The 22,987-nt window shown below is 44.0% G+C and overlaps 1 protein-coding gene across 1 annotated transcript; it reads left to right on the forward strand.

Annotated features, from left to right (window-relative positions):
* The first annotated feature begins 2,542 nt into the window (after window positions 1-2,542).
* On the forward strand, window positions 2,543-22,234 carry inpp5kb (inositol polyphosphate-5-phosphatase Kb). The gene is made up of 13 exons (XM_056285460.1): window positions 2,543-2,763; window positions 7,104-7,208; window positions 7,338-7,446; window positions 8,919-9,035; window positions 10,947-11,122; window positions 12,165-12,276; window positions 12,790-12,899; window positions 13,021-13,047; window positions 17,005-17,221; window positions 19,265-19,402; window positions 19,501-19,584; window positions 19,704-19,808; window positions 22,166-22,234. Exons 1-13 carry the CDS (start codon window positions 2,543-2,545, stop codon window positions 22,232-22,234), a joined length of 1,590 nt encoding a protein of 529 aa, XP_056141435.1.
* The last annotated feature ends 753 nt before the right edge of the window (window positions 22,235-22,987 follow it).

The following is a 22,987-nucleotide window of genomic DNA, read 5'->3' on the forward strand; positions in this document are numbered from 1 at the left end:
ACACACATATATACACACACACACGCACACCCACACCCACACCACAAAAAGAAAAAAATCCCTCAAGTGAAGGAGTTCAAGTATCTCGGGGTTTTGTTCACGAGTGAGGGTAGGATGAAGTGGGACATTGACAGGCAGATTGGTGCAGCATCAGCAGTAATGTGGACGTTCTACCGGACTGTTGTGGTGAAGAAGGAGCTGAGCCGGAAGGCAAAGCTCTCAATTTACCAGTCAGTCTTCGTTCCAACCCTCACCTATGGTCATGAGCTTTGGGTAGTGACCGAAAGGGTGAGATCGTGGATACAAGTGGCTGAAATGAGTTTCCTCCATAGGCTGTCTGGGCTCAGCCTTAGAGATAGGGTGAGGAGCTCGGACATCTGGAGGGAGCTCGGAGTAGAGCCGTTGCTCCTTCGTGTCGAAAGGAGCCAGTTGAGGTGGTTCGGGTATCTGATTAGGATGCCTCCTGGGCGCCTTCCTTTGGAGGTTTAGCGGGCACAGCCAACTGGGAGGAGACCCCAGGGTAGATCCAGAACTCACTGGAGGGACTACATGTCCAATCTGGCCTGGGAAAGCCTTGGGATCCCCCAGGAGGAGCTGGAGGGCGTTGCTGGGGAGAGGGACGTCTGGAGTGCCCTACTTAGCATGCTGCCACCGCGACCCAACCCCAGAGAAGCGGCTGAAGATGAATGAAATTTGAAAACAACTCAAAGCTGCTTTTTAGATGTGACAATTTATTATTTATGAAAAGAACACGTTTGTAACTCGACAGCATACATGTGCTTGTACATCCAAGCTTTCTTTCAGATTGACCGTTGTGTTTAATTTGTCTCAACGAGAATAAAAAACCTGGTGTCAGAGTAAAACAGCTGCGTACTGGTGACGTGGGAGAGTTTTTCTCCCAACATTAATGGCTGTATAGCGGTATAACATCAGTTACCTGAATGAAAATAGACTCAGACATGTGTTGTACAATGAGACTGACTCCATCAGGGTCTTCATCTCCTGAATAAATCTGTCAGCACAGTTCATTAATAGGCAATTTACCCCAGATGATGTTACTGTGCTTTGAATATAGAAGTCAGTATCACATGTTGCCTCAAGATGTGCAAAATTGGGATTTTGGTCAGATTTTTCTCCTCTTTTATATATTTCAAACTGTTTACCTCATCTTCTTCACTCTGACTAGTTTTATAGCAGATTTAATGATCTCATGTTAGGTAATTTGGTCTTAATATGTGAATATTAGAGAAAAAAAGAAAGCTTGAACTTTTAACTTCTCTAAAATGATTCCATTTGGTGAAAGTGTAATTATTTTGTCAATGAAGTTACTCATCATTTCTTTTTTTCAAAAGTGGGATTAAATTTAGTTTTGGGCCAAAAATTAGGCTTACACATACAGATGAAAGTATGAGGTTTCCTTGAAAATGGATAAAATGTCAGAATGGCCAACTGGTCTGCAAACTGTGTGACTCAAAATCCATTAAAAAGCTTGACCAGGAGTAGCTGGCCACTGTTTTCTCCTCCAGTAGATTTACTGGAGCTTTTATTACGAAAGCTTTACTTCAGCGAAATGGAGGCCGAGTGTGGCAACTTGAATTTCCCAGCTTAGAAAATCATATGAATCCCCCCTCCTCTCTCCGGGGTCACATATGTCACCTTTCACCCATATCACCAGAGAACAGACTCGGTTCAGAGGAAGCTAATGCTATTGTGGGCTTGGCCCTCCTCTCTGGTGCGTGGGTGTGTAGTTGTGGGGTTGCAGGGTGTAGTTGTACTGTTAAGTGTAATGATAAGGGCCAAAGATGGAGAATAGTAAACCTCTTATAGGGTGTGACGCCACCAGAGTTACCCAAGGTCTGCAACAATAGCCTCAATGATGGAGGATCAGCCATGGCCCCAACTACTTTCTGCAACAAGACACACACACACACGCACACATTCATCCACGTGCTTCTCCACTACTGGTTAAAGACCAAATCTAGTCCATTCTTGCACACTTTCAGCCCGGCTGCTCTGTCCGGTCATAGAAACGACGCAGGACTCGGCCAGAGGACACACACACACAGGACTCTACCGGTTCTGACACGCTTTTGTCTGGGCCTCTGTAGTTTTTGGCCATTTTGGAGGATCGAGCAGAGCAGCTGCCTTGGAGCCCAGAAAGAGAGACTTGGAGTCGGTTCACATTATTTCCAGTGACCCGAGCGAGGCCCCTCGACTCGTAGGGACCAAAAGAAACCAACGGGCTGAAAATAACAGAGGAACAAGGTCTTCGGGGTCAAAACCCTGAAAGAGGGCAAGTTTAAAGAAGGATAACTCTCAGAGGCATTTCTAACTCTGGGCTTTGTTTCTCGGTCTTTTCCGGCTCCCGTCTTCATCAGAACTGGGGCAATACAAGTGTGTTTTTAGGAGTGACAGTACAGATCCGATGTGACATCCCAGATCCCAGTACACAGGAGACGTGCCTTGCTCGAAAGGAATATCAAGACAAACCCCACCGACACACTATAAACTATTTATTTCTTCTCCAGTCTAAGTGCTGAAAATGGATGTGTTCCTCGGCGGTCCGCGAGCGCGCTCAGACAGCACCAGCAGCACAGCGTCTCAGGGCTCCAGGGGTAAAATGCTCCTCCGCCAGCGTCTGTCTCAGCTGCTGACCTGCGTGGAGGACCTGAGCTCTGATGACGAGGCCAGCGAGGAGGTGTCCCGCACGCTGGACGAAGCCTTCCAGCTCTGCGGAGGAGTCGCTCCCGAAGACACGTTCAGGTTGAGACTAGGGACAGGCACCAGACCTTGAGCCCTCGTTTGAGGACTCGCCTTTAGTTTTGGAAAATGGTCATTGTACTCGCACTAACAGTTTGAGACTGATTAAATCACCTAAATTATTAACATAACAGTGAATACCAATAACTTATGTTGATGATACTGATAGAACCCTGTTTCTGTATATGATTGTTAAATAAATACAGTACCAGTGAAATGTATGGACACCTATTCATACCTTTATTTTCACAAAATTTCACTTGAATACTAAATGAACTAACTTGTTGGGGTGGGAGGCATTTAAAAGAGTGTATTTTTAAATGTAAATTTGTTTTGGAAATAAATTCAATAATTAATATTTTGAAAAACACATTCCAAACTTTTGACTGGTACTGTATGTTAAATTTGTTTTTAATAGGCCCTACTAATATTAATAGTTAGGATTCATGTCACGCTACTCGCACACAGTGGCAAATGAGGCGTGGAGATATTTTGAGCAAACCGACACCGATGGCTCAGCCGTTCAGTTCAAGATGTGCGATCTCAAATTTAACTATCATTATCAGTTTCATGATTAATCGTATGTGAGGAAAACGTAAAGACTAAACACAAGATGAACAAAAATCATTTTCGCATCACGACGTTTGCGAACGCTGTCCGCAGAGGGCAGCGGATCACCCAGATAATGTCTAATGAACTAATTTTATTTACATAGTGTTGTGGATTCATGAAAACTTTTAATGAAATTGTAGAACTTAACCATGAGTGCAGCTAATTTGCAAATATATACATATACATCAGTTAAGGTAGCGAGTTACTCTTCTCTAATTTCATGTGAATACTAACAAGGAAATCAGGTCAAATGAACGTCCTAGTTGACACATCCACTTTCTAATGCGCGCGCGCGCGCGCGCGCGCGCACGCACGCACGCACGCACGCACGCACACACACACACACACACACACACACACACACACACACACACACACACACACACACACACACACACACACACACACACACACACACACACACACACACCTGTAAACCCTTCAACTCTGCCAATCACTGGTTGATAAATTCCAGCAGGTCCATCCATCCATCCATTATCCAAACAGCTTATCCTGCTCTCAGGGTCGTGGGGATGCTGGAGCCTATCCCAGCAGTCATTGGGCGGCAGGCGAGGAGACACCCTGGACAGGCCGCCAGGCCAACACAGGGCCGACACACACTGAGATTATATTTATTATGAAATTACTGCAGACACTACTCGTTGTAATAAGATAATAAAGATATCATTCAGTAAGTAACCTGTATTGCCTGAAAAGATCTCTCTGATTTGTGGTGATCAGGCTTATAGTTTTTTCCTCGTGTGATATATATGCAGTCCAGGGAGAGATCAGGTCCTTCTCTACTTTGTTAGAACATCACATGAACATCTCTGTAGCTTGCTGTCACAGCCACGGCGAGACGCTTAGATGATGTTGGACGCATAACAACTGAAAATAGAATGGTGTTGGATCTTGTTAGCCTCACAGGATGGTGTTTGTAAGGTGATCTCCACTGAATGCTGTGCATATATTAGTAGCAATGATGCTGAAATATCAGAATTGAAACATGATACTGAACAAGGGATAAAGGGTGTTTGGACCCTTGGTATCTGTGGGAGCATCATTTATGGGTACTCGGTATTCCTCTGTTTTTCGTCAATGTTTTCATCATTACTTGTCCTTTCACCAAAATACCTGGCTTTGTGGATAGTTTTGCCAGTGAGCTACACATCGATCTTTTAAATGTATTTGAATCAGAACTCTGTGTTCTAATAAACCAACGCTGCGGTTTACTGGTGAGAAATGTGCTCTTAGACAGACATGCTGTGGACATGAGCATAAACGTTGTTGGGTTAGGTTTCGGTTTAGGGTCAGGTCAGACAAAGGAAGCATCCAGCGTCTAGTTGTGCTGGGTTTCACGGGTGCAAGTGCCTTTTATTTCAGTGCTATGATGATTGTTACCTGTTCAGTTTATTACATTTAAAAAGGATTTTGTTTTGTTTATTTCGTGTCCTGTCCTGAAGGTTCGGTAAGGTTAGTGAGAGGTTTGGGTTGATGCTTTTCTTTGATACCTTGCAGATGCTTTCATGAGAAGAGAAACAAGTAGAAGACTCCACTAGACTTGTTGGCATGAAAGTGGTCTCGTGCCTCCCAGGACAAAATGTGTTCTTGCAGTTTGAGACTCACTTGAAATGTTTTCAAAGTCAGTGTGATGTCTGGTAAACCCACCAGGTGTCTGACCCCTCACACAAGCCCATTCTTGGAGTCCCAATAAAATATTATTGTTGGTTGTCCCTGCTACCTTTAAAACTGCCGTCAAAGAAAACCTGACATTGACTCATTAACCACAGACAGACCTCCAACCTTCTGTTCCTTTTTCAAAAATGCTTAGAGAAATTGTGGCTGATTAAATCAATGCTTTTGTGTCAAAAGAAAATCTTTTTTTAACCATTTCAATTTGTGTTTAGATCTTCTCATTCTACTGAAACCACTTTCACAAAAGTGATAGATGATCTTCAGCTTGTCTTGACTGAACCTCAGTGTTGTTTTATCTTCGCATAGCCTTTGACAGGGTCAGAACTTCATAAATGTCCAGGGTTAGTTAGGGTTAAGGACTTCATTGGCTAAAGTCCTAGTTATCTGAGAGAAAACAATGTGTCTTTCAGGATGTTCCCTCTGAATACTCTGCTGTAAACTTTGATGTTCCTCAGAGTTATGTTCTTGGACCTTTGAGTTTCTCTTCATGCATCTCTTTTCTCCTCATGGCAAAACTGTTTCTGTTATGGAATCGGTTTCTATTGCTATAGAAATTACACTCATGTACCTGTAAAGTCGAATGATCACTCCCAGTTAAGCAATGTAAAGGTATGCCAGTCTGCAGTTACTTCTTAACTTCAAAACAGAAATGTTGGTTACTGGCCCTGTAATATATAGGCACCAGTTTGATAAAGTAACAGCAATCTTGATGACTGTTTGATTCCTCAGAATTCTTTGGTGAAAAATCTGAGTGTTGCTATCAATCTGAGACTTTCTTTGAGTTGCACATACAAGAAACCGCCATGACTACTTTTCTCCACCTTTGAAAAATTGCTAAAATTGGATCTATCCACCAATCGCTGATGTTGAAACCCTTGTTCATGCTTTTATTGCATCAAGACTAGATCACAATGTCCTTTTCTCCAGTCTGCCATATATACAAGCAACATTTTCGAATGGTAGAGAATATGGCAACTAGAATATGGGCTGAAATTATAAAATTTGACCATCTTACACCCATCCAAGCCTCTCTTCACTGGCTCCCTAAAAATGCTAGATCTGGCTTTAAAGTGCTCTTGCTAGCATATAAAATATTGTATGGGCTTTTTCCACCTTGCCTCTCAGATCTTATAAAGCCTTATGTAACACCCTGACCTCCTTGTTCCCAAAGCGAAGGTCTCCTCTCAGTTCCCAGAACCAGAATAACTCATCAATGTTTTCTCAATAATGGTATTTCTGCTGATATCAAAGAGGCTGACTTTGTGGGTTCCTTCAAATCTAAATTAAAAATCCCACTTACACTCCGTATCGTGTGATGAGCAATTAGCCCTGCATTGGTCAGCTTCATTACTGGGTATCCTCCCTGGAAGGAGAGGTGCTCCCATTCAAGTCAAGTCATTAAAAAACAACCTTGGTTGACCAAAGTGCTTTCCAGACACTGTGTAGAAGATCATAAATACATTTAAAAGCATTTAAAAAAACTGATGAGATATCATCAGCAACTTTGAAAACAAAGGTCATCTCATCAGTATGAATGAGGATTAGAGCAGTACCTCACAGCTCTTCAGACAACCGGGAACAGTTATACAGGTTTAAAAACACACAACATTAGTCATTTACAAATGAGAAATGTTGCTCAATCTTTTATTATGCTGTTTTCAAGGATTTCAGACTTTAAAAGTTAAATCTGATTACTGATTTATGCCTGACTTAATACAATGGGTACAGTCCCAAAGAGATCATATTAACTGTGTGTGAATATACAAACAATCATATTTGACGTGTAATTGACTCTTCTTGGGACGACTTGGTTCATGACTAATTTCACTTTAAGTCAAGAAATTATGCAGGTGTGTTATTGATGCCATATCAAACTTTCTTTTTCCTCATCATGGTCATTCCTGTAATTACCTTCAACCTCTCTCTCTCTCGCTCTCTCTCTCTCTCTCTCTCTCTCTCTCTCTCTTTCTCTCACACACACGCACACACACACACACACACACACACACACACACACACACACACTACTCTGACAGGTTGCACGTGGTGACATGGAACGTAGCGACAGCGGAGCCTCCTGCAGATGTGAACTCTTTGCTGCAGCTGGATGTTCAACCACCCACAGACCTTTATGTAATTGGGTGAGAGCACACAGATCAAATACACTGTATGAAAGAAAAACATCACGAAGTTTTAGTAGACATGCGTCTATAATCAGAGTTTATGATAGCTTAAAAAACATTTGTCACCCGGATGTGTTTGTTTGTAAGTCTGCAGGAGGTTAATGCCACTCCTCTAAGGTACATCTCAGATTTGATAGTGGAGGACTCCTGGAGCCACCTCCTCATGGACACCCTGGCACCCAGAGACTTTGTCAAGGTAAAACAACAAGATGCCATCTGATGGCTATAAACCTTACAAATATGAGTTGTGTGTGTGTGTGTGTGTGTGTGTGTGTGTGTGTGTGTGTGTGTGTGTGTGTGTGTGTGTGTGTGTGTGTGTGTGTGTGTGTGTGTGTGTGTGTGTGTGTGTGCTCATGTTCATTCAGCTATATCTAGGCTTTCCGCTTCCGGTGTGGGAATATGGCGGTGCAAATTCACGTTTGCAGTGGCCTCACCCAGTACCATTCATGCAGTGTCTTTGTCCACATCTGCGTCTAAGTTTGTCTTCGTTTGATGGCTGGAGGCGGTCTGGCGGCGGCCTCGCCTAGCCTTGACTGTGTTTTTGGTGGTGTGTGGGGAGGTGTGTCTGGCTGGAGGAGCTGGCGTTGGCTTGGCTGTGGGAGCTTGGTCTGCTGCGTCCTGTGGACCCAGGGACCGCAGCCCTGGCCGGAGCTGGGCCCGAGGAGAAGACACCGAGGGCGGTCTAACGGGACGCAGAGGTGGGGCAGGCTAAGCTAGCTGCTGGCCCATGCAGACCAGCGGTTCCGACAGTCATCCTGGCTGGTGTTCGTTCTCCTGGACTGATTTTTTTTTTGTGTGTTTAGTTTAGATATATGTGTTAGTCAGGATATATGTGTTCATGTAGTTTTTGGATGTGTTTTGTCTTGTGTTGCACTGCTGTGGGCTGGGGGAAGCGATGTTTAGTTTTCATGCACTTGCGCACATGAAATGAAACAGCAAAGTGTTTCTGATTCTGATCACCATAAGACTGAAGGCATTTTTGCAGTGTGAGAACATTTTGGTGGTTCCTTACTTCTTCAAGGGCCTATTTATTAGGGCTCACATTTGGGTTTAGAGCTTAGGTTACAATTAGAACTAGGTTAAAGAGACACAAACACAATTTTCAGTATTATCTCTACATACATGTTGTGTCAGGATAACGCTCCATCATCAGCCGTAATATGGAGCAGTCTTCTGAGTCTCTGAAACAGCCCCAGAGTTATGCAGAAAAGAGAGAATCTGAATGTGAGAACCACTTCCTGGTGTACTGATGCATCGTAAAAGAAAATGACGATGTCAACGCTACATCATCCAACTTTATAATGTTGCGTCGATGTTTGCATTTTCTGTTGCAGTATGGTCGATATGTTGAAAATCGTGGTTGTCTTCCTTTAAGTTGATGACAAGGGTTAAAGGTTAGGCTCAAGGGAATAATGTAATCGATGAGGGTCCTCACAAATATAGAAAAACACTGGTGTGTGTGTAAGAATTTATATTCATGTTCAGAATTTGTATATAATTCTGAGTACTCAATGTATTGTGAGAATGATTGGTCACAACAACACTTGTGTAACTAGAGGAAAACCTCTCTCCATCTCTCTCTCTCTCTCTCTCTCTCTCTCTCTCTCTCTCTCTCTCTCTCTCTCTCTCTCTCTCTCTCTCTCTCTCTCTCTCGCTCTCTCTCTCCAGGTTACATCAGTGAGGATGCAGGGATTGTTGCTTTTGGTGTTTGCCAAGCGAATGCATGTTCCTTTCATCAGGGACATCCAGACCACCTACACCCCGACCGGCATTTTTGGCTACTGGGTAGGAGACGTCTATGACAGCACTGGCGAGCTCTGACGCTTACAAAACACATTAATCCTGCACACCAGGAATTCCGTTGGGATTATAGATGGTCTGCAGATTAAGCACATTATGAGAGGCCCATTGTATTTGCCTAACGAAACGTTGACCAGCTCTGACAGTGGGCCATCACACGCGAGTAGAGACTCTGTAGCAAACCTGTGTTAAAGACATCACCAACACCTGAGATGTTGTCGGAAATAGGTTTTTGTTCGATGTAAATGACCAGGTCTGGAATCTATAGATAGACAAGAAATCAGGCCTGCCATAAAAGGTGCTAAGATTTTCATTGGGAGTGACGAAGAAGGACAGGATTAGGAATGAGTATATTAGATGGACTGCTCAAGTTGGACGGTTTGGAGACAAAGCAAGAGAGACAAGATTGAGATGGGTTGGACATGTGTGGAGGAGAGATGCTGGGTATATTGGGAGAACGATGGTGAATATGGAGCTGCCAAGCAAGAGGAAAAGAGGAAGGCCAAAGAGGAGGTTTATGGATGTGGTGAGGGAGGACATGCATGTGGCTGGTGTGACAGAGGAAGATGCAGAGGACAGGAAGAGATGGAAACGGATGATCTGCTGTGGCGTCCCCTAACGGGAGCAACCAAAAGTAGTAGTAGACAAAAACAGGTTGTGTCATATAGCAAATGCTGAATGTTGAGCATAACCTCTTATTCTAGATGCCCGTTAAGTTTTCCCTCCTGAAACCCATCTCTGTTTCAACCGTTTCTCCAGCCTCTGGACATAGTACATGCATAGACCTTAAACTGGACAATGGATCCAAGAAATGTCCTTCACCGTGAACCCTGAGGAACTAACTGAGGTTGTAAGAGGAAAACCGAAGGGATCCTGCAAGATTCGGCACTGTTTTCTGGAATTCATGAAAAATTAAGATTCTCTTAGATTTTGAATTTGGGTGAAGGATGTTACAGAAGACATAACATCCTGTACACTGGCGTAACATATTTATTACGGGCCCTGGTGCAAGCAACCCTCGTAGACCCCCCCCCCCCCGTCTCTCTCTCACTCGCTCACACACACACACCAAGTAAGTAATTTTAGTAATTTATTTGTATAGCACCTTTCACAGATATACAATCACAAAATGCTTCACAGCATAACATATAACAAATAAAATAGAAATATCAAAGTAACAGACAAAGTTTACACAGATTAGTTATTGTAAAGGTCAGTACGTCAAAGATTGGCTACACTTCAGAACCATGGAGAGCGGACGCACCACGGACAGAGTTCGGAAACCTAAACAGACAGTCTCTAAATCAAATCAGTCGACAAGGCAACTAGGCTGTAATATAGCTAATAGCCTTGTCATTCGACAGTAACAGGGCAGCACACATCAGACTCAAAACCTGGTAGATTGCATGGTTTGGCATGCATGCAGCACACATTGCAGCTTTCCTTTTTTTCCTTGCTCTCCTTCCTCTTTTTACATCCACTTTTATGTGTGTAACTCATGCTTGCTTGCTTGATTTTATTTTTCTAACCTTACTTAGGTAGGCTAGATAGGTAAATGATATTGCGCGCGCTAAACAAACTATCATCACATGCTCAAAACAGACACGTAACATTGGACTAGGACAATGCATGCAGAAATATTGATGGCCCCCCCTAGCGACGGGCCCTGGTGCCACTGCACCGGCTGCACCACCTATATTTACGCCAGTGATCCTGTATGAGTATGTCGGTAGAAATTAAACCAAGATGTATAAATCCTCCAGCCACTTTCTGTTAATTCAGCTGCTAGATTGTGTACATACTTGATGTGTTAAATTAATAATTTACATACTATGACAGCTGCTTCAATTTTATGTTTTCCTTTTCATGGAATTCTTCCCTTCTCATCTCTCACAGGGAAATAAAGGAGGTGTGTCTGTGCGCTTTTCCTTCTACGGCCACATGGTGTGTTTCCTAAACTGCCACCTAGCGGCTCACATGAACTACGCCCTCCAGCGGGTCGACGAGTTTGAGTACATCCTGGACGTGCAAGACTTCGACATCAGCAACACGCCGCACGTCCTCGACCACAAGTCAGTCCATACACAAGGGCGGACGCACACCCACATGCACACACACACACACACACACACCCAAAAACTAAGGTACAAGAGAGAGACATTTTCATACACAAAGGTATACTTTCTACCCCGTGTTACCTCCAGCTTGGTTGGGCATCCCTAAAGACACAATTGGCCGTGTCTGTGGGTGGGAAGTCGGATGGTATGTATCCTGGTCGCTGCACTAGCGCGTCCTCTGCTCGATTGGGGCGCCTGTTCAGGGGGGAGGGGGAACTGGGGGGAATAGCGTGAGCCTCCAAAGTGCTACGTCCCCCTGGTGAAACTCCTCACTGTCAGGTGAAAAGTGGCTGGTGACTCCACATGTATCGGAAGAGGCATATGGTAGTCTTCACCCCCCCCCCCCCGGCTTGGCAGAGGGGGTGGAGCAGCGGCCGGGACGGCTCAGAGAGGGGGGTAATTGGCCAGGTACAATTGGGGAGAGAAAGGGGGGAAATAAAAAAAAAAAGGTATACTTTCCTAAGATGTAACAGGTGCATTTTGGTCTCTTGGGGTAAATAACTGTACATCTGAAGGTACAAGTGCTAGGGGGTATAAAACGGGCAAGGCTCAGTGTTTTCAGTTTTTACCGATTTTCACTGAAAAATACCCAGATTTTTTAAAAGGAGCAGGTCGGTTTAAACTGATTTTCACCCGGGTTTTATATAGGTTTCCATGGATCCAAAAGTTGTTCCTGTTCATGTGAGGTTATGTAACGGTGTCCTCTTGTGGCAAATTCGACATACTGGATGGCTTTAGAAAAATAAAAACCAAAAACGCTGAGCCTTGAAAATGGGACAGACCCAGTCACAATAATTCTGCTCTACGTTTTTGGAAGAATGTATGCTTACACACACACACACACACACACACACACACACACACACACACACATAGATAACCAGTCACAAAAACACACACATACTGACACTAATATAACCTGACACACTGTCTGTAAGTCACGGGGCAGTTGTTGCACAGTGGTGGATGAGCGTGCATGTACGTCTCTGCCCCACAGGCTGGTGTTTTGGTTCGGCGATCTGAATTTCCGTATAGCGGACCACGGCATGCACTTCCTCCGGTCATCCATCGAAAACGAGCGCTTCAATCTGCTGTGGCAGAAAGATCAGGTGATGCACACAGGAACGAACACACACACGCACGCACACAGGGTTCCCACGTGTCCCGGAAAACCTGGAATTTTATGGACCGGGTTTCCAGTCATGGAAAACACCTGGAAAACCATATTTTCCAGGTGTGATCAAATGTCCTGGAAATATCACTAGGTCAAGGAAAATTGCAGTTATGTTATAAAATCATATTTTTACCGACTGAGGGGGTATATTTTCTGTGCAATTTTTAGCTGAGATTTTTAGCTGCTGAGGTGTGGCGTCAGTGTCTGAAACCTGTTTGTTCAGTGAGCAGCTAAAAGTCACACAGTCCATTTAGAGACCGGCGAGACTTCCACTGATAGTTCATACTGGATGATACAACGGCTGTCATGTATACCTTGGCAGAAGTCGTGGAAAGTGTCTGTGAAAATTCCTTGAAAATTATTTCTTAAAAATAGAGTGGGGACCCTGGCACTCTTAAACTCGTAACTGCTCACCCAGACACTGATTCATCGTATGTGTCTACCTCAGCTGATGATGATGAAGAAGAAAGAACCTTTCCTCCAAGAATTTGAAGAAGGTCCGCTGAGGTTCAAACCTACATACAAGTTTGACCGTAACTCTGACACCTATGACACCAGGTAACTAAATACAGTGCACACACACACACACACACTAATACATTAACATGTATTCAACACATTTCCCAAACGTGCATCCAAACTTCCCACATGACCTCTTTTTCCTTTGAATTTCACACAGCGCTCCAAGAACGTGGTTTGGTTTTAAGTAAGACGGACTCACAATTACGTGTTTTTGTGTTGCATGCCCCCCCCTTCACGTTACAACATTTAAGTCTTCAGTCACCTCTTCTTCTGTCCTTCATTTCAACGCTACAGTTGTCAGTTGGCGAGGCAGGGGCTGCTGGAACGACCCCTGTGTTTTCCTGAACATCCTTCACCAGTTACACACGGAGGTGGACAGTCTGTCATTTAGTTTCTAAAGTCACACCCGAACTGGATTAACTCAATTTAAACTTAATCAAACACACACATACAGGTTTGACTTTAATCTATATGGGTGTATGGGGCACCCTTGCTTGCGTACACCAACATGAACCTGGTGTATGCAAGCAAGGGTGCAGCTGCCCTCTGGGTGTAGTAAGAATACTGCCCAGCTCTGTTACAAGATGCACAATCTTGTAACAAATTAGACCCCCCCCCTTTTCCCCCAATTATATCCGGCCAATTACCCCACTCTTCCGAGCCGTTCCTGGTCGCTGCTGCACCCCCTCTGCTGATCTGGGGAGGGCTGAAGACTACCACATGCCTCCTCCAATACATGTGGGGTTGCCAGCCGCTTCTTTTCACCTGACAGTGAGGAGTTTCACCAGGGGGACGTAGCACGTGGGAGGATCACGCCATTACCCCCCAGTTCCCCCTCCCCCCCGAACAGGTGCCCCAACAGAGCAGAGGAGGCGCTAGTGCAGCGACCAGGACACATACCCCCATCCAGCTTCCCACCCGCAGACACGGCCAATTGTGTCCGCAGGGATGCCCAACCGAGCCGGGAGTAACACGGGGATTCGAACCGACGATCCCCATGCTGGCAGGCAACGGAAAAGACCACCACGCTACCTGGACGCCCTACTCAATTTACACTTTAAGTACACTTCCACAACACAGTAGTACTTGATGAATTATGGCAATAATGTGGGTCCTTGCTAATCTGAGCAGGCATACTTTAGAGCAGCAGTTTTCAAACTATTGGCCGCAACCCAGAAGTGGGTCGCTGCAGGGGTCCAGATGGGTCCTGGGGTGTCGAAATAAACGCATTTTATTAGAAGGCAGAGAAAAAAAATTCATGCAGTTGCACTGAGTCAAAACTGTTTTTGACTCAATTCAAACAATGCAATGTATTGCTTATTTTACTGTGCAAAGTATTTGGCCAAAAAGTGTAGCAGCTGGTGGGTAACAGCATGAAAATGTTGGGGAACCCTTGCTTCAGAATACCTCTCTCTCTGAACCGGCTCCTTTTTGGCTGATGGGCCTAATTCTGGCACCGCGTCCCTCCCAGAATGAGGTTTGTGGTGCTTCCCCTAACCATGTACAGACCTAGACCCCTGCAGAGTTGCAGCGCCACCCTCCTCTTCTTCTTAACCTCCCTCATCTGGGCACTGCTCTCAGTCTGGTTGGGGACCTGGCACAGGGAGCTAGACCCTCCAAGGTGCGTGAAGATAAATTAAAAACCCTGCAGAAATTACCTACCCCACACACACCACAAATTAACCACCAACAATAAACATTCAAGCTTTTTTTACGCAGATTGTGTTGTTTAGAATGCAAAAAAGCTTGATGGACATGCCAGATGTTGAATAAAATCCCCAAAATACACAAAGTCTGTACGCTCACTGGAGGCTGACAGATTTTTATACGAATAAATAAGATCAGTTATGATGAAAATGCATTTGCCTAATAAAAAATGAAATGCGAATTGAATTTCATTGCATGATCAGCTGTTTTGGCGGCACGGTGGTACAGTGGTTAGCACGGTCACCTCACAGCAAGAAGGTACTGGGGTTCGAGCCCTGGGGTAGTCCAACCTTGGGGGTCATCCCGGGTCGTCCTCTGTGTGGAGATTGCATGTTCTCCCCGTGTCTGCGTGGGTTTCCTCCCACAGTCCAGTGATGGATTGGTGGCCTGTACAGGGTGTCTCCCCGCCTGCCGTCCAGTGACTGATGGGAGAGGCTTCAGCATCCTGCAACCCCAGTTGGGATAAAACGGCTTGGATAATGGCTGGATGGATGGATCAGCTGTTTTTTTCATCCTAACTGGTCCATCTTTTTTTGCGCGTCGTTGACATACGGACATATGATTTAAAGGACACTTAAAACTGGTTCAGGTTTTTGTGAAAACAGATCTGATGGAAATGCATCATGATTTATTTGGCAACATCGATTATTCGGTTAAAATTTATTCAAATGTGGAATGAAACAAAACTATTAACATGATTGAAAATTATGAAGTAAGGGGATTTGGTAAAGACAGATGAATAGCAATTTTCTACACGGGGCATCAAACACGACTTGTCATGGTAAATCTTTGGAAACTCCATCCAACATTCTCCAACTATACCCCATTGTCTTCCAGCTAAACCTCCCTCGGACCATTCATCCATCATGTGTGTGCTGTTTGTGATAGTGAATGTGTGTTTGCATACTTGGTCTTGGTGGGAAAAGGCTCTGTAAAGCTGTTGCATGTCCATTTTTTAATTAATCGAGCACCACTGACATGCCTCATTTTCTCTACACCGAGTGTCCGATGAGTTATCCTCTCCTGTCACCCTTCCTTCTCTGTGTTTCTGCTATGGGAGCTCTTACAGCATGCTGAGTATGTGTGTGTGTGTGTGTGTGTGTGTGTTTGTTTGTTTGTTTTTAATCTTCTGTAACTCACAAGTCCACCGAGGTAAGCTTGATTTGGCTCAGTTTAACTGAGCCCTTATAATAACTGCATTACGGGGCGTCCGGGTGGTGTGGCGGTCTATTTCGTTGCCTACCAAAATGGGGATCCCGGTTCGAACCCCCGTGTTACCTCTGGCTTGGTCGGGCGTCCCTACAGACACAATTGGCCATATCCGCGGGTGGGAAGCCGGATTTGGTTATGTGTCCTGGTCGCTGCACTAGTGCCTCCTCTGGTCAGTCGGAGGGCGCCTGTTCGGGGGGGGGGGACTGGGGGGGAATAGCGCGATCCTCCCATGCGCTACATCTCCCCGGCGAAACTCCTCACTGTCAGGTGAAAAGAAGCTGCTGGTGACTCCACGTGTATCGGAGGAGGCAGCCCTCCCCGGATCAGCAGAGGGGGTGAAACAGTGACCGGGACGGCTCGAATAATTGGCCGGATACAATTGGGGAGAAAAGGGGGGGGGGATACATTACGGCAGAGCTGTCATCAGCAACAGATATGTTATGTGTTGTAAAGCTACGCTCATGTTTGCAAATCCAGTTGTGACTCAATACATAACATCTCATATGCATTTCTCATTTCATTTCTCATATTCTCCATTTTTAGCACATGCCCAAAACAACATTATATCAAAATGATTGCAGAGTGAGGGCTCCAAGTTTGTTGAAAATTGACCCCATAGTGTTGCCCTCTAAAACGAGTCCTTCAGTTATAGGGCCCTGACAGTCCAGCCAGGCAGCAGATGTACATGTGAATGACAGCGAGCGTGTGTCCAACGTGTCATGCATCCAGCATGACAGTGAAAATAATTATATTATAATGTGACCCCATATTCTTACCTGGACAGTCAGCAATCTGTCAGTAATCTGACCATCAACAGCGTAACTTCCTGAATGCCTGAATCTGTGGAAACCTGTGAGTGCAGAACCCTGTTGTAGAAGACAGGCTTGACGGAGTCAGGCCTCAAATTTTAATTAGCCACAACAACTGTCAAAGTCAGAATTTAAGATTAGATTATGAAGAAAAAAACACAACAGAAAGACACTTAAACACTGTAAGTGCATATATTGATACCCTGTTTTTCATTTATACTATAGGGGACTGTTTTTGTTGTATGCAACTTTGTGTTTATCTGCTGCTGTCTACCTTGGCCACTCTTGTAAAAGAGATTTTTAATCTCAATGAGTTTCTTCCCTGGTTAAATAAGGTTGAATGAAAACAAAGTCAGGTTTTTAATTAAACATGGCCACCATTGTGATACCCCTCCTTGTTGCTGTCTGGTCAGTGGTAAAAAGAGGAAACCAGCCTGGACAGATCGCATCCTCTGGCGCGTCAAACCCAAAAGCCCTCCATCATCAGATGACGACGACGAGAGGGCGTCTACTTCTACTAATGATGGACAGGAGGAGTATCCAATCACCGTCACCCAGGACAACTACACCTCTGACATGAGCTATGGAGTCAGCGACCACAAGCCTGTTATAGCAACCTTCAGTCTGGAGGTGAGAGCCGTCGGCTTGTGCCTGCAAGATTGTTTACGTGTTGTTGCTTTATGCTTTTGATGGTATAGTAAGTCAACTAAGGTGGTCAGGGGTTTTGGTACTTAATTTGTACTCAGCATAACAATCACGAACAAATTCACTTTGCTTCATCTCTTACTGACGCGCTACTGCTGCATCATCTTCTCTACACCAGCATCTCCCTTCACAGACCCTCTATTGCCTACTAGTGGATAGCCCGCTTTACTACAACAGGACGTTTCATTTCATCTTTTTAATATCTGTGGACACGAGACAGAACAAACCAATCATTCAAACTTTGTTTTAATAGCACATTTCATACTGTAACATACAATGCAATGTGCTTTACACTAAATGAAAGTGCACAGATGAAAAGAAGGTAATGAAAAAAGAAAAGAGTAAGGTAAAAAATAGATATTTAAGAAATTACAACAACATTTTAATCACAAGGCTCCAATGTTATATCTGTATTTATGCACAGCAGACCGGAGAGTAAAATCCCGCCCCTTTTTTGATTGACAGACCAAGTTACGGGCACAGCCGACATACCCCCCCCTTTTTCTTAGTGGCTAGAGACGTTCTCCCCCATTGTTCGCAATGTTAAAAGCAACTTTTGTTTCTTTTGATTCTGCCTGTGATCACTTATTTTGTTTGTTTTGTTTTAATACAGCGTTTAACACAATACAGGAGTTGTCATTGACATATTGACATATCTTTATATTTCTGTTGTCACACAAAGGGATGGGACGATATAGGATTTTATAGCGGATCGCGTTAAAAAACACTCCAGAAAAGTTGATCGTGGTGAATATCCATATTGGAATAATCGTAAATGGGGATCATTGCTGATATGCTTCTCTGTTTTTTATGTTTTTGGTGGTGTCGTTTTTGGGAAATTTTGGACGTGTGTTTTTTGTGTTGCGCTGCTGTGGGCCAGGGGAAACGAAATTTCACTTCTCGTCTGAGAAACGACAAATTGTTCCTGATTTCTGAAAAATAAATAAATAGGGAAACTCCCACTTCCGTGTTTACCAGCACCGTCGTTGGTTGGCCAACCAATCGTGTCACTTCAGTGATGGCATTGGTCACCTGATCCAGCGGCCTAGTCGTGCCAAACTGATCAGTCGATCACTCAGTCAGGGACACTGGTGTTTGTAGGGCTGGCGACGCTGGTCGGTCCAGCCAAAAAACATATGTGTCCTATCTGTGATGCAATATTTGTTTCTTATCAAAATGTTAAGGTAAAGTGATTCCAGTATGTTTTAGTGCCATTTTCTTCTCCTGTATCACCACCTTGCCATGGTGGAGAAGCCTTGCGCGTATCAATGATCCTAAGAGCTATGCTGTCTGGAGCTTGGCTCCTGGTATGGTCACCCAAGGTGGCTAGGTCAAGGGGGAGGTTCCAGCCAAAGCACAATCCAACAAAGACCTCAGTGGCGGAACTGGTGGAAGATGTCTCCAGGTCACAACGACAGTGAAGGTGGGTGAAGGCTGTAACAGAGGGTGGTCCCCAATCGTCTTGGTTCTCCATGCCATTGACTCTGGCGACCCCCAGCCAAGGACCATGTGGTGGCTGCAGGTGCATGAGCCACTCCACGTAAAAAGCTGTCCCGCGCAGGCGTCCTCCAATTATGCGGCTCCATGATCAGCCTGTACACCCACCTGAGGACCCAGAGGGAACCAGATGGAGGACTGTCATACTCGACCCCGAGTGACCGCCGGTGATGAGTGCCATTTCAAGAGTTTTAAGCATATTTTGATGATTATCGGGATCATGAATCGCAATTATTTTGGCCAGGATAATCTTGACATGAAATTTTCATATCGTCCCACCCCTAGTCACACAGCTGCATGACTTTAAAACAGTGACTTGATTGAGGGTCACAAATTGCTAACAGCTCTGAAATTTCTGCTAGTTTTGGTTAGTCAGTTAGCATCTCCCTCTTAACATCTCCATGCTTTGACATGTGCATACATCCTCATGGTTGAAAAACATTCTTTAATTACTTGTCATCTGTCCTGTAGCTGAGGAGGTGTTTTGACACTCCGCTGGTGCGCCTGTCTCCTGAGGGCGTGTGGAGCGCAGACCACGATACGGTTCTGACTTACACCATCCAGGAGGACTTCATGTCCTCCACATGGGACTGGATCGGCCTGTACAAGGTAATGGGACAGAACCAGAGGAAAATACCAGTAGATAAAAAAACACAAGATATAATGGTCAAAATTAAACCATGTCTTATATGGCTATCGGTCTTCAGGTGGGATTTAAGCGTGTGTTAGATTACGAGACCTTTGTCTGGGTCAAAGAAGACGACTTCCCAGAGGTCAATGAAGTCGTGAAGGTAAAAGTGCAAATCAATCATCAATTGCTTCTTGTTAACAAAATCTTTTAATTTTCATGTGTGAATGGTGTTATGAGCTCAACAGTATCCGTGTGTGTGTGTGTGTATGTACCCGGCAGATATCAGTGAATAAGGATGAGATCCCGATCCTTGGAGGCCAGTATGTTTTAGGATATTACAGCACAAATCTGCAGAGCATGGTTGGCCTCAGCTCTGAATTCAAGGTATGTATGAGCAAGTGTCATACTTTGCCATCACAAAGGTGTGTTTTCCTTAGATATCCTTCTTTTCCTTGTCACTAATAAAGAATAGAATTAGTGTTGTCCTATAAGGGAGAGAACAGATGGAAAGCATTAGTGGATTGATGATCAATTGAAAATCAAGTGGAAAAGAGGTAAAAATTGATTGGGAGATGTAAATTCCAAGAATTTACATCTCCAGTATATTTTTTCTTTCAGAGTTGTGTACACACAACGATATTGTACTCATTCATAATTTTAAAAAAATAAGTCATTTCAGTCCACACAGTTAGTTTTTTCCCATTAATTATCAATTAAATAGCTCTAGTAAAAGTGTCATATGATGACATCACACTTGTAACCCAGTACTCTAGTTCCCCACCTCTACCATGTTTGCAGATACAGATCATGTGACTGACATGATGTGTGTGATAGCTGTTCAAAGATATTTTGAACGATATGCATTTCACAGGTTCTGTTCAAAAGAGCTGAAAAAAAATGCATGTGGTTTTTAATCACATCAAAAATGGGTCGATGTGCATGCAGTCCATGGTGTGCACATCTTCTCAGTCATGATTCTTAACTGGTCCTCGGGTGCACAGAAAACTGCTGGTTTTCTATTCTGTGAATAGTGAATGGTAACTGTAGAGATAGAGTGAGGAGCTCGGACATTCGGAGGGAGCTTGGAGTAGAGCCACCGCTCTTTTGTGTCGAAAGGAGCCAGTTGAGGTGGTTCGGGCATCTGATTAGGATGCCTCCTGGGCGCCTTCCTTTCGAGGTTTTCCGGGCACGGCCAACTGGGAGGAGACCCTGCAGAAGCGGCTGATGATGAGAGAGAGAGAGAGAGAACTGTAATAAACTACCTGGCAGAACAGAAAACCAGCAGTACTGGTAGTACCTGAGGACCTGATTGAGAACCACTTCAATTAGTCTGACCAAAACTGAAATAATATTTTCTCACATCATGTTTTACTTTAATCGTCATGCAATTTTATACAGTCTCTTTCTACTGAAAAAAAAAAACAAGTGTAAAGTCTTTTTTTCCTGACGCTCATGTCATCACACATCAGTTTGATGATGTCACACACATTTACATACAGCCAATCAGATTAAATCATCACACTGTGAAGTCCCGCCCACTCTTACCACCAACCCTTGCTTGTACCTGTCACTCAAAGATCAGCTTGTGGATGAGGACTAGACCACTCCTTCACAGTTCTTGAGACAATTGAAAAAAGTTATGGATAAAGGTACAAAAACACAATTAGTCATTTACAAATGAAAAAAAAAAGTTGAATGTTTTGTTAAGCCGTCTTCAAGGTTTTTAGACATGAAAAGTTAAAGGTATTATATATGAGATTTCAAACAGCAAAAAACTATTTTTTTTATATGAAGACATAGTGGAGTAATTGCATCCTGAGCAAAGAATGAAGTCACTCCCTCTGTTTGTGTGATTGGAGCTTCTCTGTTCTTTGTGTTGTGCCTGGTATCAAGACAGAATTTTCAACTCGTTAAACTCCATTTTCATCTTCAGTCTGACATTGCCTCCACTCTAACCAATTTCTGTGAGGGAGGGGGTCCGGTTTTCCCCAACCAATCACTAGAGACCAACGTAGCCGCCTGAATTTAATGTCCTTTTAAGTCAACACTGATGTGTAGCCATGCCAACATGCAGGTTTTGCTGAGGTTTTAAGAGTGGAGCAGAGCGAAGTAAAAACAAACTACCATGTCGGGCAATATTGAGAAGACATGCTGCCTGACCCTGACGTGTGACAACAGCTTGACAAGGCGTTAGTCCCGCCTGTGGTGCTGATTGGCTAATCATAAGTCCCCCCCTTGGCATTCATTGGCTAATTGTGTTCTCAACCGAGAAGCCACTGTTTCATGTCATGAAGCCAGACCAGAAGAATCAGTCAGCTCGGTGGAGTGGGCGGATTCAAAGGTCTGGACCCAGGCAACTTTGTTTTGGAAGCAGGTCCGGCTGCGCGTGCATGGTAGTGCATCAAGCATGCGTCTTAGTGTATGTGAGGTAGCTAGCATTAGCAGGATAGCTAGCAAGCTAATAATTACATTACATGGATTTAGGTCACTTGGCAGATCGAAGAAATAGCTCTGTACCAAGCTGAATATGTCACTAATGTTAATGAAATGACTAAACCGTAAAGATCAATATTCCAACCAACAAAATAGCCAAGAATGCGAGGGGAGGGAGGAGGTTTGTTTTGGTTTGCTGGTGCTGAATGTCATCTATAGCACCTTTAAATAAGATTAATGATTTTGGTCCGACTTCAGAAGATCACAATGATTAAACAAATTAACACATTGTTGTGTTTCTCTTGTAGATTTTGGAATCTAAGCGGGCTGTCAAGGAAGGTCTGGTTCCTGGGAAGTTGAATGGTCTGGGCAAATAAGATAAATGCACCACAGACCAGTATAACTCCCATCCAGCCTCTGATCCAGCCACCAGAAAAGGCCTCGCACCTAAACAATCGGTATTCTGTGGAGTCTTATACAGTGGAAAGCTGTTGTAATGTCTTTGTACGCCTTGCTCTCCTAACACGTTCAAAGACGTATTCTCTTGTAGAACAGTTTTTTTCTGAATGTTCCTCTCTGTTGAACGAGAACACGTCATGTTTATTGCTGTGATGGCTGCCAGTTTGCCCACGGGTCTCTCCGAAGAGAGATGGAGAAACAGGAGATTGTTGCATAAAATAATTTGAAGCAGTGTTAAGGTTTCCTGCTTATGATAAGAATGGAGATGGTTACTGATTCTTAGTCTTTTGCGATGCAGACTTGGGTCAGAGTTTATCTGTATTTGTCTCTTGTTGTTGGCTCAAGTACAGAGAGCAGTCTCTCAGAAGAGAGTTCTTGTAATCAGGAGAGACTATTAGAAGTTAAATTAATTCACCCATACAGTGAAATAAATTCTCACAAGTTCAAAATCGAATGCTAAAAAACTATTTGCTCCTCTTCTTTTGGACCCAGGTCTGCAAGGGTGGAAGGTAAACGTATATCTCAAAGTTGTGTAGATGTGAATTTCTTTTCGGACCAAATCAAAATGAATGTCGAAGGTTACACTGAGATTCATGTTCAGTCTCAATTCATTACTTTAATTGAGACATGTTGAAATTCGAAGTGTATGTCATCATAGTGTACATCTATGA

Source organism: Lampris incognitus, chromosome 8 (assembly GCF_029633865.1).
Source record: "Lampris incognitus isolate fLamInc1 chromosome 8, fLamInc1.hap2, whole genome shotgun sequence".
Taxonomy (NCBI): Eukaryota; Metazoa; Chordata; class Actinopteri; order Lampriformes; family Lampridae; genus Lampris; species Lampris incognitus.

Bases quoted from the DNA above. Each gene is read 5' to 3' on its own strand.
- inpp5kb (XM_056285460.1), top strand. From the start codon at position 2,543: ATGGATGTGTTCCTCGGCGGTCCGCGAGCGCGCTCAGACAGCACCAGC. The intron at 19,403-19,500 runs GTAATGGGACAG...ATCGGTCTTCAG, and splicing joins ACTGGATCGGCCTGTACAAG to GTGGGATTTAAGCGTGTGTT. The intron at 19,809-22,165 runs GTATGTATGAGC...TTTCTCTTGTAG, and splicing joins GCCTCAGCTCTGAATTCAAG to ATTTTGGAATCTAAGCGGGC.